This window comes from Numenius arquata, chromosome W (assembly GCF_964106895.1).
Source record: "Numenius arquata chromosome W, bNumArq3.hap1.1, whole genome shotgun sequence".
Lineage (NCBI taxonomy): Eukaryota > Metazoa > Chordata > Aves > Charadriiformes > Scolopacidae > Numenius > Numenius arquata.
In genome coordinates, this window is record NC_133615.1 from 11,128,688 (window position 1) to 11,147,501 (window position 18,814).

Here is an 18,814-nt window from a genome sequence, read left to right on the forward strand (position 1 = left end):
AATATCACTTAGCAACAACTAAAACCAATAGGTATTATCAACATTCCTTTCACAGCAATCACTAGAAAGAAAATTAACTCTTTCCCAGCTGAAACCAGGACAAGAGACCATCACATTCTACCAAAAATGTTACCTTTCATTAGAGTAATAGAAAATGCTAGGAGCCCTACTTATAAATCATCAGTCTGGGTTTATTTTAGAACCACCACTCCTTGTCAATGACAAGGAGCAATTTACCTCAATTTGTATATATTAAACTATGAGACTACAGTGATCAAGTCGAGATGCTTTAAGATGCTATTGTCGCGTCCATTTGCTAGAGGCTTTAATCAGTTTGCTCTCTACAAAGCATCTTTTCCAGTCATCAGTATCTTGTTCCATCATTTGATTTTAGAGGTAAATGAGAGAATTGGTATTATTTTACAAAGATAAACTCTTTGTGCCTTTAAACAGCAGAGAATTGTTATCTATAAACTGCAGCTTCAAAGGTTCCTGTAAATTAATAGTTCCTGATAGCAAAAAAAAAAACAAAACACAAGTTCTTTCCAAATATGTATTTCTCTTTACCACATGCTAAGGAGAAAGTAATAGGTTACAATTCTATAACACTTTATTATTATTATAACAACTTTTATATTGCAGACAGCCTAAAGGCCACAACCAAATTAGACCCTATTTTTGTGTGCTCTGTCCAAATATATACTAAATGACATTCCCTGCTCTAAATGCCCAACATGATCCCAGAATACTTTATCATATTTGGAGGGTCAATTTCTGCTTTTAGTTACACTGATGTAAATTTGGTGTAACTATTAACTCAAAGCAAAATTTGATGCAGTGTGCATCGATGTCTTATTGGCAGAGTTGGGAGGGATTTGTACAATTAAAATTGCCTAACACTGTATTATAAAACCTTCTTTCAGTTGCTTATATAAACCTGCCAAACTTTAATTCTTTGGGTTGAAATTTTCCACAATAGATGTCTGCCTACACCTGAAGGTTTTTAGAGTTTTTTCCATAAAGGTTACTTAGCTGTTTTCTGCATACAGGGAAAGAGAATAGAGTGGGTTTTTGCTACTGACAGAACTTGTACATCTATTCTGTTTTGAAGCTTTAACATGTTCATGCTTTGGTGAAGGGGTTTACATATTGTCTGGGTTCAAAAAGGTGCACTTTTTCCTAATCTCGTAATAATAATTTTAAATATACGTGAAGCTTCTCTCTGGTCATGTATATCCAGAGATGTGTTTGTGAAGGTAAACTAACTGATAGATTTAAAAATACTGTGATGAGGAAATAGTGCATATAAAACAAAAAGACAAAACTGATAGGAATGTTATTTTTGTCTTTGAATTTAAAGTAATGAAAAAAGTAATCTTTTCTAACATTATTGTATAGACCCATGCTAGGGATTTAAACAAGGAAAAAATTTGCAGAAAGTGAAAACACAGTGTGCTGAAAGTACAGTTTAAATAGCCAGATTATGTGGTGATCTAAATTCAAGTTATTACTGGACATTAAGTTTCCTTACAAAATAATTGTAGAAGCACTGATTGAAAAAACATTGTTAAAGATGAGATGGCAACCTTAATTGAATTCATCTTTTTTTCTCTATGAAAAATGAAATTGATTTTCCTCACTATTACAGTACTTGCCACATGAGTATTCTAAATGCATACTGTTGTAAATTTTAGGTCTGTTAAACAGCTAAAATTCATATAAAAAGTGATCTCAAATGTGCTACAATGTCATAATTTGTTTTATTGTTAATGATCTGTAGAAGAAAAATCCCAGACTGCTCACATTAATTCACAGGGTAAAAATTTTGTGCCCATTTTATATCTATTCAAATGCATCACCACTGTCCTTCTAATTGAACTAATTGAAAGCTGCTTCTTCAGCGGGAGAGAAGAATTAATATTTCAGTTCTAAATCTCTCATGCAGGGTTGTTTTTTTAAAATAGCTGTCACTTCCTCTTGTTCATATACTGGTTACACAGTAGTCCTTACCTCATTATAGCACATACGGTTGCTATAATTCATGTAGGAAGCATATTTCTGTAGTCCCATTTAGAAATAATGAAGATTCTGGTCATTTTTAATTGCTCTGACAGAGATTCTGTGCATCACTGGCCTCTGGTGAAAGATAAATTTTCACTAGAAAATTAAATGGAGATGCCAAAGTTATCAGTAAGTACTCAGATTTAACTTCAGTAGAGAAGAAAAGCATTTAAGGAGTTTTTACAGGGGAATATAGGAATATGGAAGAAAGAAATATTTGGATGACAGAGAAAATTACAGAGCACAGGGATTTTACACAGCTTTGGAAAAATAAGGCAGGTGAAATGCACCTGCCTATTGTATACAGTCATAATAATATAGAATTTGGGGGGTAAACTTTGAGTGTCTTTCATTTATTAACTTTGATTTTGACATGTTTGTAATATTTATAATGTATTTTAAATTAAATTATTAGCATACATTTTTATTTTTACTCTTAGAAGCATTTTAATTTCTAGCTTTTGACTTTAGCATTAAATACCTGATAATGTACTCTTGTGGCCTCTTTAATAGAATGCTGCAAGGGGATTATTGTCTTTAGTTGATAAAATCATTATCTCTTAATTTATCACTATAATGAGAAGAAAACAAAAAAATTTAATCCTTCATGTGTAATTCACATAAATAGTTCATTCCATCATAATTGCACCATTAGAGGCATTGCAAAACACTGTGCCATGTGGTTATATCTGTACTATCTCAAAATATTTGAGTTCACTATACAGACTGCATTATGTGTTATGCAGGTATTCAGTGATAGTCTGGATTTAAGAGAAGCTTCATATGAAGGGTATATTCCTCTGACAGATGCCTGCTTATTGGCATAAACCTTCAAGTTGTAAATTTAGAACCGCAAGGAGGATAAACCTTCATTTCCATAGTATAACTCCATGAAATCTTGTGTCCTTGTTTTTTTTTCTGAAGAAGGGTGTGGTGAGTTGACCCTGGCTGGCAGCTAAGCCCCCACCCAGTCACTCGCTCATTTCTCCCCCCCCAAAGACGGAAGAGAGGATCAGAACAGCAAAAGTGAGAAAAACTTGTGGGTTGAGATAGACAGTTTAGTAAGTGAAAGGAAAAGAAAGAAAAAAACAAACAAGAGATGCAAAGGCAATCACTCACCACTTCCTACCAACAGACTGATGCCCAGCCAGACTCTGAGCCATGGCTACTTTGGAAACACCCCCAGTTTTATTGCTGAGCATGATGTTATAGGGTATGGGATATCCCTTTGGTCAGTTGAGGTCTGCTGTCCCTGCTGTGCCCCCTCCCAACCTCTTGCCCACCCCCAGCCTACTCGCTGGGGTAGCAGTGAGAAACAGAGAAAGCCTTGATGCTATGCAAGCACTGTTCAGTAACAGCTAAAAACATCAGTGTGTTATCCGCACTGGTCACAAACCTAAACCGCAGCACCATACTGGCTGCTATGAGGAAAACTCTGTCCCAACCAGATGTGGTAGAAAAGGCAATGCATTTCAATCTTGAGATTTAAAATAGTCTGCTTTGTATGTTTTCTGTAGACACATTAATGCTAGTTTTTTGTTTCTCTAACTGATAGAGGATGAGGTTTATGTACAGAAATGTGCTGGATTGTAACAGCTGTTTTAAAACAGGTACAGCACATACAGAGAAAAAAGAGGATAAAAATGTTTTGAGAGAAGAAACAAGTATTAATATGGCTAGAAAAATAATGCTACAGGTTTCACATATATTAATGTTAAATGGTAGCAAGTGTTCATATGCAAAACTACTTTGTATCTAGGTGCATTTGCTCATAATAAGCTACACGTTCTATTATTCATTGTTTTAATGTACATTCTTGAGAGCTTCGCACTTAGACTCTGACATGTTTGACAGTCTAGAAGTACCTTTCTATTAAAAATGAAATTTCTAATGAAAAATTAAGGATTTTTATTCATTTTCTTTGACTAACACTCTGTACAAACCTTGTTCATATCAAACTCCCATTAATTCTTTTTTTTTTTAAATTCTATTTTTAGTTTCTTTCATAAAAATCCAGAGTTATTCAGCTCATTGTGAGTGGCTGCATTTACTTGTTTACATGTGTCCCACATTGCCAGGACTGAGGCTTTAGGTGAGCCTTAGGACTCAGGAAAAGAGAAAATTTGGCTTTGCTGTATTGATTAGTATAAAGTAAACACAAAATCTTCCAGTAGGGCTTATGGGTGGATAGGGATATGTTTGTCTGTCCGTGTCTTCTGTGTATGTCTCAGTGCTTTTTGTCAAGTTCATATGGCTGATTTTGGACGCAGAAGTTGTCTGGGTTTCTTTTTGGAAAGAGTCAATACTGTGTCCGTTATGGGAATTCAGGGGAGTTAAACAGCAGATGTCCATCTTTTGGAAGTGAAATATGCAGACTCAGGTCACAGTAAACATGAGGCCATGCTCTACTCTGTCACCTAAGACAATAACGGCAAGAAAGGCTTATCTAATTGAGCTACTCCTGATTCTCAGTGATGCAATAGACACCAGAATATGGATCAAACTGTGGGCTTCAGGATTATTTCCGAATGGTTTAAATAAAGTTTCTGACTAAGGAAATGATAAACTTATTTTAACAATTAGCCATTGTATGAATTGTCTGTCATTTTGTATGTCTGATGTAAGTAACAATATTGCAAAGGTTCAGTGTTTGCATGAATGAAGTACACATGTTCATTCTCTCCCTGAATAAATGGCCAGTCACTATTATATAGTGATTTTCTGTACCATATCTAATGCCTTGGCACTACTTTAGGGTTGGTATAAATGAAGTACTGCAACAAATTCTTTTATTGTAACCTTGTCCAGAATTTATTTTTTATTTTTTAAAATGTAAGGGGGCGTAATGAAGCCCCTATATGAATCCTAAGTGGAGGGGTTTTTACTAAACTAATCTTAGAAATGCATCTCAGTGTTTAAAAGGTTGTAAGCTATTTGCAGTTCCTTTAATGTGAAACATTAAGGAGGATGTATGAAAAAAAAAGAAAATCTTTATTTTGAGCTTGCTTTAACTTATGGTGTGTGTTAGGCACCTATAATTCAGGATTCGGTGAAGACAATTAACAAATCACACACACCCTCACCAATGTCTAAACATGGCTAGAAAAAGTAAAATATTAGTTTGTTATCTATACAGAGAATACTAATGTCTATAATTGTCATTGCCTGACCCTTATATGTTTCTGTCCTGATAACTCTGTCAGCCTGGAAACTAATTTTGTGGGTTTTTTTGTGAAATCTTTCAGTGGTGTTATCAGGGAGAGTGCGTACCTTTTGGCACTTGGCCCCAGAGCATAGATGGGGGCTGGAGTTCATGGTCAGTATGGGGAGAGTGCAGCAGGACCTGCGGGGGAGGAGTCTCCTCATCTATAAGACACTGTGACAGTCCAGCGTAAGTAGCTAAAGTAAGCCAGAGCCGACAAAAAGACATACTTGGAAATGATTCAGAACTGTGGTTTCACATGTTATCTGTAAAAATGTTTTGCTAGTTTGCCAACATTTGTCTTCAAAATAGCAGACAAACGGTTTAACAGGAGCACCTCACTAGACATACTTTTAACATTTTTTTAAAGTATCTGTTATGTATGTACTGTAAAGATAGCTGGATTTATATTTAGTAGTAACCAGAACAGTTTTCTTTCTACAACTTACTGTTCATGCAAAATATATTTAAATTATGCCTTAGATAGATTTCTTTCTTAAGACATTATCTCTGATGCTTGTCTAGGATATAAAGTAACTATTGTCAGTTACTTGTTAAAAAAGTAACACAGTATTTCCAAGATTTTGCTTACATATAAACCATAATTAGTATTATTATGTTGCATACAATACATTTATATGCTATCACATCCAACACTTAGTTGTGACTTCCCACTGACTCTTAAAACAATTCAGCACTACTTCCTATTGGTCCATCTACTCTCTCTCAAGAGGGGCCAGCTTCTCCACTACAGCTTGGTCTGTTGTGTTTATCTGTACTGGTCCTTTCATCTGTCTACTTCCCAATGTCCTGAGCACTGTTCTGGAGAAAGTCTGTCAGATAAGTGCTCCTCTCTCTGTCACTAGTGCTTCTCAGATGAGGAATGCTTACTTATTTCCATTGCTGTTCTTTGCTGAATGAATCACTGCATTTTTTCTGTTACAGCTTGCCCTGTTCTGGTTACCTCATCACAGCTATAGGTCTTAGAGGAAGGATGGTTTTATTACTCCATACTTTGTTCTTGTCATGTCCCATAATCTCTATTTCCATCACCATTATTAGTTTTTAAGACCACTTTTTCTTGTAAAACATGAAGCTTTTGTGCTTATTTAATAAAAATCCATTCTGTGACTTTTTTCACTCCTTTCTTATCTTCTCCTCTACTGCACACTTTGGTTCTTTGTTGCTTGTATCCATGTTTTGCAAGCTAGGTTGTACTTCTTCAGTTTTCCACTGTGCTCTGCAAGACAGACACCATAATGTCACATTACTGCTGTTTAAGGTGGTCTGTTCACCTCCTATCATTAGCAATAACTATCAATCAAATCTAGCAAATATCACTACTTACTGAATGAATTCAAAAGCAAAAATTATCCATATGCATTGATAACAATACAGCCTATGTTAGTGAGAGAATAATAAATTAAATACATTATTTTTTTCACAGAAGTATGTAAAAATGTTAGTGAAATGTTTGTTTGGAGCATGAGTAATTTCCTAAGATTTTTTAACTAATCCCGTCACATGCATATCAGTTGGTATGCTAAAAGATTATTAAAATTTAAATGTTTTAACAGTGCAGCAAGCAAATGCAATATTTGTTTAAATTTTCTTTTGTGTGTGTCTGCATTAGGAAAAAATTCCCTTTGGTTCATTAATTAACTTGAGTTTCTCGGATAGTGTTGCCTGGTTAAATATCTGTAATATGAAAAATAGTATTGATTTTTTTTTTTAGTTAATTGTAAATTCTTTTATTTCTTTATTATAAAACAAACACCAAGTTTTTTTCCATTCTGCTTTTAAGATATAAGCCAAAGATCTGATGTCTGATTAATCTTCCATTTAAGTCAATGTTAATTAAGTATTTGACCTCTGTGGAAGATAGATAAGGTTCTTGAACAGTTTGAGAATTTAAGAGCCAATGTCTTAATTACACTAATAGAAATCTACTTACTCTGGAGTTTCCTCAGATTTAATACTGTTTAATTCAAATCAGATTCTTGAATGAGAAAATGCAGTCTTTGCTGCTGGCTCCAGTATTTAGTAGACAGTGTTTCTTCATTTTGATATATTTTCCAGTGTAATATGATAAGATTAAAAAAAAAAAAAAGTATCATGTAGGTTGTTTACACATTTCTCATTCTAGTTTTAAAAAGCAAACAAATATTAAAAACAACGCCTTTTCTGTATGGTCAAAATACAGTTAAACTGTATTGCTTGGGATCTATGCAAAATAGGTGAATACTGTATGAGTAAAGATTTTCAAGTACCCAGTATTGTTTTGTATCTGCTCCAATTCAAGTCAATGCTACAATTCTTATTAAATAAAATATTTTAAAATCTCACCTTAAAACTTCTATACACTTTTAAAATTTATGTTATATAATATATAAGTATATCTTTTGTACTTGTTTTTATATTAATAATACATGAATATATATCATGAACTTGTATTTATACTTATACATATACTAACACATAAGACATGTTTTTCCAGGCCTTCAGGTGGAGGCAAATATTGTCTTGGAGAAAGGAAGCAGTATCGCTCCTGTAATACTGATGTAAGTAAATTTTGTTCCACTGTAAAAGTACAATCTCAACTTGTCTGTTTTTCGTTTCAGCAGCAATGGGTGCAATTTTTTTTCCAGTTCAGAAAAGCTGTGAATTCTGTTTGAGGTGAATAAGGAGCGTTCTACATCAGACCAAAGGTCTATCTAGCCCAGTGTCTTGTCTCCCAGCAGTGAAAAATAACAGGTGTTTAAGGAAAAATGATAAACTTTTTGGCTGCCAAGGCATGACTTTTCCATGGATATACTGTATGAGTTTCCAGAAGCTGCGCGTTAAAAGATTTCTTGAGCTCCACATATCTGTACCATGTTGTTTAACTGCCACAAATGGAAGTATCCTCCACAAATCTATCTTTAAACCCTCTTACCCTTGTTCACAGAATCACAGAATCTACTAAATTACAGAATTACTAAACAGAATGTTGGTTCTGTTTTACTTCGAGTAAAGTAAATGGCCATGAAATAGCCAATGAAATGACTGTGTTTTGGCAGCCTCTTGGAACTGCTATCTTTCTCAGAAAGGAAGAAGTGTCTGAGAGTTCCTCAGGATTATGTGGCATTCTCATTTTACAGTCTCCCTTGTGGAATGCTGTGGGGTCAAAATCCATTTTGATTATGCTAAATTTTTTCAGATTTGATCTATTGTACCTTAAGAAATAGATATCCTAAACTAAGCTCAAGGTATTACATGATTGTCTCTGGAAAAGCCATGAGAAACTGAAATTTAATATACCACATGGTAAGGGCAATGTTTTTCTTCTGTCTTCTCACATCTTTTAACAATTCCATAGAGTATTATTTAAGATTAATAGTGAATTACAAGAGCTCTCTGATATTCTCTTAATATAAGTATGAGCTAGAGAAATAATTTGCTACTTTATCACATCAGAAAAGAGCTATCGTACACAATGAAGGTTGTTGTTGTTTCTAAACTGAAATATAGGGAGCCATTTTATTGTTATTTGTCATAAAGAGTGAAGGCATGCCAAGTAGCAGTTTTTCTGCATACATACTACATATTTCTGCTTTTATAGAACAATGACAACATGAATCACAGAATCACGGAATTGTCAGAGCTGGAAGGGACCTCTAGAGACCATCTAGTCCAACTCCCCTGCTAAAGCAGGGTTGCCCAGAGCACATCACTCAGGGCTGCATCCAGGCGGGTCTTGAAATTCTCCAGAGAAGGGGACTCCACACCCTCCCTGGGCAGCCTGTTCCAGGGCTCTGGCACCCTCACCTGAAAGAAATTTTTCCTTATATTTGAATGGAACTTCCCGTGTTCCAGCTTGTGCCCGTTGCCCCTCGTCCTATCGCTGGAAACCACTGAAAAGAGTCTGGTTCCACCCTCCTTCAACCCACCCTTTAGGTACCTGTAAACATAGATAAGGTCTCCCCTCAGCCTTCTCTTCTCCAGGCTAAAGAGCCCCAGCTCTCTCAGCCTTTCCTCATCAGGGAGATGCTCCAATCCCTTAATCATCTTAGTTGCCCTACACTGGACTCTCTCCAGCAGTTCCCTGTCCCTCTTGAACTGGGGAGCCCGGAACTGGACGCAGTATTCCAGTTGTGGCCTCACCAGTGCAGAGTAGAGGGGGAGAATGACCTCCCTCCACCTACTGGCCACACTCTTCCCTACGCAGCCCAGGATCCCATTGGCCCTCTTGGCCACAAGGGCACATTGCTGGCTCGTGGATGGTTTAGTATCAACTAGGACACCCAGACCCTTCTCCTCAGTAGTGCTTTCCAGCAGGTCCACCCCTAACCTATATTGGTGTCTGGCATATATATCTTTGGTATATTATTTTATGAAATTAATTTAATTGTACTCGCAGTATAGGAAACCAGAATTTAATCTGCAGGACTACTAAAACCCAGATAAAATATCAAGAAAGCAGGAACATTGTATGAATGTCTTTGTTCCCACAGTTCCTTTAACTGCTCCCAGGTATTCCCAGTCTTGTCTGCTGTTTGTGTCAGCAGTGATATTCCAGGCTAACTGTGCTTGTATGTAGCTGTCTTTGAGGAGAAACGAGCATACAGACAGTGATTTTAGCAGTTTAAATTGTGGCAAAAACCGAATCAGTATATAATAGGGTAAAAGAAAGACTTCACTTTGCTTACAGAATCACAGAATGACTGAGATTGGAAGGGACCTCTTGACTTCATCTTGTCCCATCCCCTTGCTCAAACCTCAAACAAGTTGCCCAGGACCATTCATGCTTTTGAATATCTCCAAGGAGGGAGATTCCACCATCTCTCTGGGCAACCTGTGCAATTATTTGGTCGCTCTCACAGTAAAAAAGTATTTCCTGATGTTTAGAAAGAACCTTCTGTGTTTCCGTTTGTGCCCATTGCCTCTGGTTCAATCACTGGGCACCACTGGAAAGAGCCTGGCTCCATCTTCTTTCTACCCTTCCTTCAGGTATTTCTACACACTGATGAGATCCCCCTGAGCCTTCTCTTCTCTAGGCTGAACAGTCCCAGCTCTCTCAGCCTCTCCTCATGTGAGAGATGCTCCAGGCCCTTTGTGGCCATTTGTTGGACTCTCTCCAGTATGGCCATGTCTCTTTTGTACTGGAGAGCCCAGAACTGGACACAGTACTATAGGTGTGACCTCACCAGTGCTGAGTAGAGGGGAAGGATCACCTCCCTGGACTTACTGTTGACACTCCTCCTAATGCAGCATAGGATACCATTAGCCACCTTTGCCACAAGAGCACATTGCTGGCTGATGTTCAACGTGGTGTCCACCAGGCCCCCCAGGTCCTTTTCTGCAAAGCTCCTTTCCATCTGGTCAGCCCCCAGCATGTGTACTGATGCATGGGGTTCCTCCCCAGGTGCAGGACTTTGCACTTCTTGTTGAACTTCATGAAGTTCCTGAGGGCCCATTTTTCCAGCATGTCAAGGTCCCTCTGGGCGGCAGCACAACCCTCTGATGTATCAGCTACTCCTCCCAGTTTGTTGAGGTTACGCTCTTCCCCATTGTTCAGATTGTTTACGAAGATGATATTGTTGCCTCAAAATTCATCCAAGATCACCATCAAACAAGAGAAGTAAGACTGCATCTCAAAGATCAGATTGCAAGAATTTTTTAAAGAGTATAAATATGGAAGTTGTGTTCTTTCTTTACTAATCTTCCTATTTTATTGTTTTGTCCTAGTGTAACTATTTAGAAAAAGTATTTCATTTGAGGGTGGTGGTGTGTAATTTAATTAACTTGTAAGGATAACTTGATGCAATTAAAATACCAGCCGTGTAAATTAGTACCTAAGCATGTGGAACTGAAGAATAGGGTGTAGTGACCAGTATCAGGATACCAGCTTTGTGGTAGGTCAAGACTAGTCCTTCTACTGCTTGTAGAATATGATGCAAAGAGGCAAATTTAATTTCTGTTGCTAATTATTTTTTTTTTAATTCCTATTACATTTACATGCAGTTATTTTTTATTCTAACTATTATGATCTGAAGGATTATTGAACTAAAGTAGCAAATGTATCTTTTTTATTACCAGTTAAGGTATTATATTCAAAAATGTATTTTTAATTAGAAGATAATAGTGATATATAGAGAAAAATTAAAATTTCAGTACTGTCAAATGTCCAGTATTTTCATTTAATTATAACAGCTTCAAAATTGGAGAAAAATTCTGTAGTTTCTGAATTATATCACAATGGGCTTGCTTGATTAATGTATACTGAGAATTATAATTATGTTAATATTTGCTTTGTGCAATAAATTTTTATCATGCATGTTTATACAGACCCTTTCACTTGAATGCATTTCAGATTCCTGAACAATGCTAAGTGGCTGAGATATGTAGGAAGACTAGTAAAACTGCCATAAAATGGACTTTTCTGTTGCTCATAAAATAGTAATATTTGTTAACACCTCTAATTTCTGTCAAACAAATTCTTTTCTCTTTCAGTCTAAAAATTGTTTTAATCTGTATTTCAAATACCTCGTCTGATGAAGCTTGCAATTGCAGCAGATACTTAAACATTGATAACAATGTTTAATGCACTATCTAAATTCTGGGTGTATTCAAGATTAGTTGTCATTATTATTTTGAACTTGATGAAAAATGTGATAAATAGCAAAGAATTCAGTTTCTCCTATAATTCTTTCCTGAGATTAATTTCACTTATACCTACCCTTATTCCAATTAAAAAAAGCTATTTTTCAATTTCGTAATTGGTAATGCAAAGTGATGAAAATTTAAATCAAAGTAGTTTTTATTTCTTCACGCTTGGAGATTGGTAAGAATCAGGACCAAGCATGATATGTAGTCTCATTCTAAAACTTAATACAATGCTTTTGTCAAGATTACAAGTAAGCAAAGCTGATACAGCTCTCTGGAAAATGTTTTAATTTTTTTCCCAATGTCTTAGAAAGATAGTTCAGTACAGCTGCTTAGTACAGTACAACCGAGTCTAGAGCTCTTACCAAAGTGATTTTGTGTTTTAATTTTTTTCAGCTGTTTTTGTGTGTGTTTATAAGGAGATAGCTGATGGATTGATTATGAAGCATAGTTTGACATGGTTTTGATTTTCCAGTTTTATGGAAACTGTTATATAATTTACCTTTGTTTAAATTACTTCAGTTACTTCATGCCAGCCTAAGATTGCAAAATAGACACTTCAACTGTAAAGCAATATAGCAAGTGTCAGAGCCACATGATAAAGCAGGGAACTGCCTCCTAGTCTCTTGCATGATTATGTTTGTAATATAAGCATATAAGTATTTCCTTTTATGTTGATATTCAGAAGAAATTAACCTTCTTTTGTCTTTATTATTTTAGCCATGTCTTCCAGGGGACCGTGATTTTCGAGAAAAACAATGTGCAGACTTTGACAATATGCCTTTCCGGGGAAAGTATTATAACTGGAAACCCTACACTGGAGGTATGGTGTAGCTTTGCAAAAATATTATCATATGTGAAGTCTTCAAAATTATATAAATATTATATATAAATTAATGTTTGTAAATTGAATGTTTTGATTAAGATAAAATGAGCAAAGTTTGCTAAGCTTGTATTTGTGTCAGTTGTTGAAAATGTTACAGGAGATCCATCTCTGTTCTGGTAGAGTTTTATTTTACTGTGAAGGGTAGTGAGCATCATTGTAGGGACTCCACTTTAAAACATGGAGCCCTTCTCCACTTGCAGTTGCAATAGAATTAGAGATTAAATAGGTGCTCTGTAAGTGCCTTTGATGCTATGGTGACGAGTTCAGTATTAAAAAATCTCAATATATGTTTTCCTTACTTAAGGTCAGAAAAGTAGGAAAAGGAGAAAGAGGAAAAAGCATTTATGAGAGTCTCTAAAGACTACTTTGATAATTGAATTATAAATAATGGCACTGTGCAATAAAAGGGTATTTTGTGGCCGGGAAGAGGGTTATAATTTCTTTTTCTCTTTGGGACAGTTTAATCAAGCTTAGTTATGTTTCTGTCATTGTTCAAAGTTCGTAGGTTGCCCTTTGATTATTTTGTCTTTTCCTGCTCTAAACCCTGAGTGAATAAGTCCATGTTCCCCTTGTCCTTTTGTATTTTATTGGATTGAATGGTTTTATTCTTAGTTTTTAAGATCACAATCCTAAAAAGGACCATTGTGATCACGTGGTCTGAGCTGTAGTGTAATTCAAGTAATAGGACTAAATTCCTAATTGAAATAGTTTAATCTTGGTTTTGAAATTTACCTTGACATACTTCTAGCACTACATTCTTTTGTTATTTATGTTTTTCAAATGATGAAGTGGTATCCTTATTGTTTTAAATTGTTCAATAGTCATTAGGGTTGTATTAACATAATGAAATCATTTTGGAGCCAGCCATCCTTGCCATATCTTACTATGAGAAATAATCTTTTTTGCAAGAAAGAAGAGTCAAGTAGAGAAATCAATAAAGGAAAGTAAAATAAAGTGTATACATTATATGTGTCAGGTATGAGATAAGATTACACATTTCAGATCTGTTTATGTATATATATATTTAATTAATTCAAGTTTTCAATAATTCTTTTTTTTTTCTTTTCTTTGTTTTTGTTGTCCAGGTGGGGTTAAACCATGTGCGTTAAACTGCTTGGCTGAAGGTTATAATTTTTACACTGAACGTGCTCCTGCAGTAATAGATGGGACTCAGTGCAATGCTGATTCACTGGATATCTGTATCAATGGAGAATGCAAGGTTACAAATGTTTTATATAATACTTCTGGATTACTTTGTTGTTTCTGCTATCTCCTACATTTAATTATGGTACTTGTTTGTTACTTATACGAAATGGGAGTGTTTAAAAATCAAGTTGTTAATGAAAGAGCAAGATTGAGACAAAAAGAAAAAAAAATGTATAAATAAGACAACTAATTTGAATTTCAGTAGCTCCTCACAGACATTCATAGAATCCTTCATTTCATCTTTTTTTTCTTGCTTTGTGGTTTCTGTTGAAGAATTGGTGGAAAGGGCAACAGGAGATGAACAGATTCCTTGCCCTGTTCCAAAGCCTGTTCCATCATTCGGATTAGAACACCATTCTTGCTGAAAAACAGTAAATGTGAACATACTAATCTGTTTCTCTCTAACTAGTTCATCCTGTTGCAAACAATTCTGCTTTTAATGTAATTGAAACAGAAAGTTGTCACTATTGCTCGGTAGTTCTATGAAAAAGTGTATAATGATGCAAGTATTTGCCATTTACTAAAAATCTGATTACCTTGTAAGATTCCTATAGAACTGCATTGCATGACTTTTCAGAGAATTTGAGGTCTGTGCCATATTTTTGGTTATATTCATCCCACTGTTGCTTCAGTTTAGCAAAGTGTTTAATTATGTACTTAAGTCTAAACATCTGAACAGTGCTGGTAACTCTAAAAATAATTTGATTTCACTGAGACCACTAACATAACTAAAGGTTAACCCAATGCTTAATTGCTTTGCTAAATTGAGTGCTGAAGATGTATGTTTATTGAATAACACGATGAGATCAAAATAATTTGCCATGTATTAGTAAACTAACCAAAAAACGCACAAGAAATAATGGTTAGAATAATGCTATTCTATTTTTTAAATTATTTAAGGTATTTTAACTTCTCTTATGACCTATGTATTACCTGTTTACAAGATGATGGATAATACTGCTAGACAGTAAACCAAGTTATGTAGCTGCCTCCGATTTTGTATAAATCCCAGAAAAAATTGGCAAGTTGCAGTGTTCATTCTGTTTACAATCTACTTGTAATAAGGATGAATCAATCAATTATAGGGAGTTAATCACTGATCACCATATATAGATTTCTCATATAATCAGAAATGTAATGTACTTGTAATGATCAGTTATAAACACCTCTCTTTTTTCCAAAGACTTTTGAATCCTATCTAATAGAGCATGTAATTCAGCCTTTCACTAAGTTTCATTCTGCATTCATTCTTACAGTGAAGTAATTTACACTTTATGTTCAACCTTATAAAAGTAATTGCAAGTTTTGCCTGGAGGATGTGGAAAGATGGTCTATGAAGCTGTAAATACATTTGGGAACAATAATACTTTTTATGCTGCATAAATGTTTAAGGAACACACAGGAAATGTTTCCCTTAACAAAGCAATATAGATGGAACACAATTAGCTGTTGTGATATTAAATAAAAATGTCACTAATAATTTATTGATAACTGTAATAATTACATTGTTTGTAAAAAGCCGTGAAATCCCTTTCTGAAAGTCACAGTAGAAATACAAAGTATTTATTAATCAAGATTTGGTATCAAACCAAAATTTGGATTGTTCTACTTTTTTATTTTCTTCCTCTGGTAAGCAAAAGCCCACTTATGGTAATAGCTTTCAAAAACAGAGTAGATAAAAAGAACAACTGGATATCTCAAACTTGAGAGAAACACTTCAAAAAACTATGAAGATAATGGTGCAAGAAACCATCATCCTGTTGAAATATTTGTTGTTATCTATTCTCAGCATGTAGGTTGTGATAATATTTTGGGGTCTGATGCTAAGGAAGATAGATGCCGTGTTTGTGGAGGAGATGGGAGTACATGTGAAGCCATTGAAGGTTTCTTCAATGATTCATTGCCCAGAGGAGGTATGCACATATACATTTATTCTGTTGCACAACACATTTAGATGACTGTTTAGCTAATAACAGTGCTGCATTGATTTCCAGCTGGTCATTTCACTTTGACTTCTTTTGCCTCGCTGTTTCCTTTTTCTGTATTAGTTTAGATTTATGTCAAATACATCAATAAACATATTTTCATTACTGAATTCTTAGTTCTCATTAATTCATTACTGAATACTTAGTTCTCATGGTCTTTAATGCACTTAACAAGAAGTGGGTGGGGGTTTTTAAATTTATTAGTTATGGTTGTATGGTAAAAGTAATTTTGTGTACGATTTTAATGCATATGGTAGAATCTGATATTTAGTCATACATGAAATTTTAGAATACAAAGAATCCAGAAATGTCTCTTAAGTTCATGTTATTAAGAACTCAGGAAGTGTGTATGGGCAATTAGTTGAAAGCTTAGCTCAAAAAAAAAGACAATATTAGTGTTGCAATCTTAGTGTTATCAGTTTTGGGCCCCTGAATACAGGAAAAGGATTGATTCACTGGAGTGAGTTCAGTTCAGTGAGGGTCCAACTAAGATTATGGGGGGCTGGTGCACTTGCCCCTCTCTGAGGAGAGGCATGGGGAACTGGGCTTATTTAGCCTGGAGAAGAGAAGGTTTGTGGGGACCTAGTATCAGCCTTCTAATACCTATGAGGAGGAGGATATGGAGAAGATAGAGCCAGACTTTTCACAGTGGTGGGTACACGGTGGGAGGAGAGACAATGGCTATAAATTGAAACAAGACAGATGCTGACCAAATGGAAGGAAAAACTTTTTCCCCAGGAGGACAGTCCAGCAGTGGATCAAGTTGCCAAGTCAGGTATTACAGTTTCCATCTTTGGAGGTTTTCACGACCCAGCTGGATAAAGCACTGAGTAACTTGGTCTGATCTCTAGCTGACCCTGCTTGTAGCAGGAAGTTAGACTAAATGACTGTCTGAGGTCCTTTCCAGCCTGAATTATCCTATGATCATTTTATACATTAATTACTTGTGATACACTGTTGAAAAGACTTTATTACCATTTTAAAAAAAGGAATTCCTGACTACATGGTAAATTCTTGCTATCACTTTTAAATTTGTGTCCAAAATTTAAAGAGTTTTCCATTATATCACATGAAAGAAAATGTTGAAGTATATTTGAATCCCATATCTCTTACTATTTCTTAGTAGTAAGTAATTTATTAATTGTTAGTTTTATGCTAATATGGTTTAAGATAAACAACAAGAAATAAAATTTATCTTTATCTTATAGGCTATATGGAAGTGATTCAAATTCCAAGAGGTTCTGTGCACATTGAAATAAGAGAAGTGGCAATGTCAAAGAACTACATTGGTAAGAGCATGGTTTAAATAGTAGACTGTTATTAAGTTAGAGTTTATGATGTGATTTGAAGGTACATTTTCTGGTTTGGCCAAACCATACACATAGTAGAAGCAGCAGAGGGAATGGTAGCTATTAATATTAGGTTGTGATCAGACAGTTGCAGCAGTTAGTTAGGATGTATTCTCCTGAGTGGAGCTAACGAAATGCATCATGTAATTTCTCCTTGTCCACTCAGTGCAAAATCAGGTCAACTTCACTATAGTTCTAATGTCAGACTTGAGCTGAAGTGAATGAGGAACACTCAAATGATATACTGTCCCACTCTGAGGTAGTGTCTTCCACCTGGGGAAGTCTCTGATCTTGGGGGATTGTACTGTTTTAAAACACCATTTTATTCTTGGAATGATTATTCAACAACACCCATGGTTACTTAAATGCTAACAATACTGTCTCCTTATCTTAAGGCAATTTAATATATTCTATGTATTCCACAGTGTTTCTGTGTTGCTGTGTTGTAGGGACTTAATGCCATCCCTGTTTTATAGATAAGGAAAATGAGGTGCAGAAAAACTAGGTGCTTAATTGAGATCATTCAGGAAGCTTGTGTTAAAGCACAGAATTAAATTCAAATTCCCAGATTATCATTCCTTTCTTTAAAGACTGTGTTAAATTTGCTTTCTGTTTTTTTTAATACTGATGCATACAAGTCTGGCTTCATCAAACTCAAGACAACATGCATTTCTGAAAGTCTCTGTACCCTGATTTGCATATGATGCCTGTAAGCGTGAGTTTGAAGGGCAATTATTCTCCTAGGTACATTAATTCCTAAATTGATTATATTGATAATAAAGGTACCTTTTACTGTTGGATGCCTACTTTCTACCTGCCCCCACCCTCCTGTAATTCAACAGATTATCAATGTCCCTCCATTCTGCAGAAATAATAACACCACTACTCCAACAATAAAGTGCTTATTATTCTTTCAGCATCACATTCCCCCTGGCTCCTCCCCTATGTCAAAATATAATGCGGGTAAGGTTGCTCATATATCCTATATTAACATTTCAAACAGAGGTGGTGAGAGAGGCGTACAATGCATCCTATCATGGTCATTTTCTGCTAAGAACCATATTATCAAAAGAGCATTTTGTAACATTGAAATCTACACCAATATTAGTGTCATTATATTTAATACACAGATTCATATTGTGTTTCTGATTCCATGGGTAGCTGAAAGCCAGAAAAAAAGAAGATATTCTTAGCTACTACAATTAAGTTTGTTATTCCTCTAATTTATAAGCAGAGGAAGGTGATCTGGAAAAGCATTTAGATCATCACCATCTGTATAAAATGAATGAAAAATGTCAGATTTTTGGCTTAAATAAAAGATATAGGCAACTTCTTTGGTATTTAATCTTTCCACAGATCTATAAAATGTAAAGCAGTACATAAATACTCTTTTAATGTGTTTGTCACAATTTCAAGGGATTTCCTGAGTTTCAGGTTCTCTCCTCACTGCCTTGCTTCATGCCACAGAAGCCCTGGTTAA

The 18,814-nt window shown here is 35.2% G+C and overlaps 1 protein-coding gene across 1 annotated transcript in view; it reads left to right on the top strand.

The window, feature by feature from the left end:
* Window positions 1–18,814, top strand: part of LOC141476605 (A disintegrin and metalloproteinase with thrombospondin motifs 6-like) — a 148,994-nt gene that overhangs the window by 92,289 nt on the left and 37,891 nt on the right. The window contains exons 12-17 of the mRNA XM_074165363.1: window positions 5,307–5,452; window positions 7,761–7,824; window positions 12,629–12,731; window positions 13,880–14,013; window positions 15,790–15,913; window positions 17,194–17,274. Coding sequence (XP_074021464.1) covers window positions 5,307–5,452; window positions 7,761–7,824; window positions 12,629–12,731; window positions 13,880–14,013; window positions 15,790–15,913; window positions 17,194–17,274 — 652 coding nt within the window. The remainder of the gene's footprint in view (window positions 1–5,306; window positions 5,453–7,760; window positions 7,825–12,628; window positions 12,732–13,879; window positions 14,014–15,789; window positions 15,914–17,193; window positions 17,275–18,814) is intronic.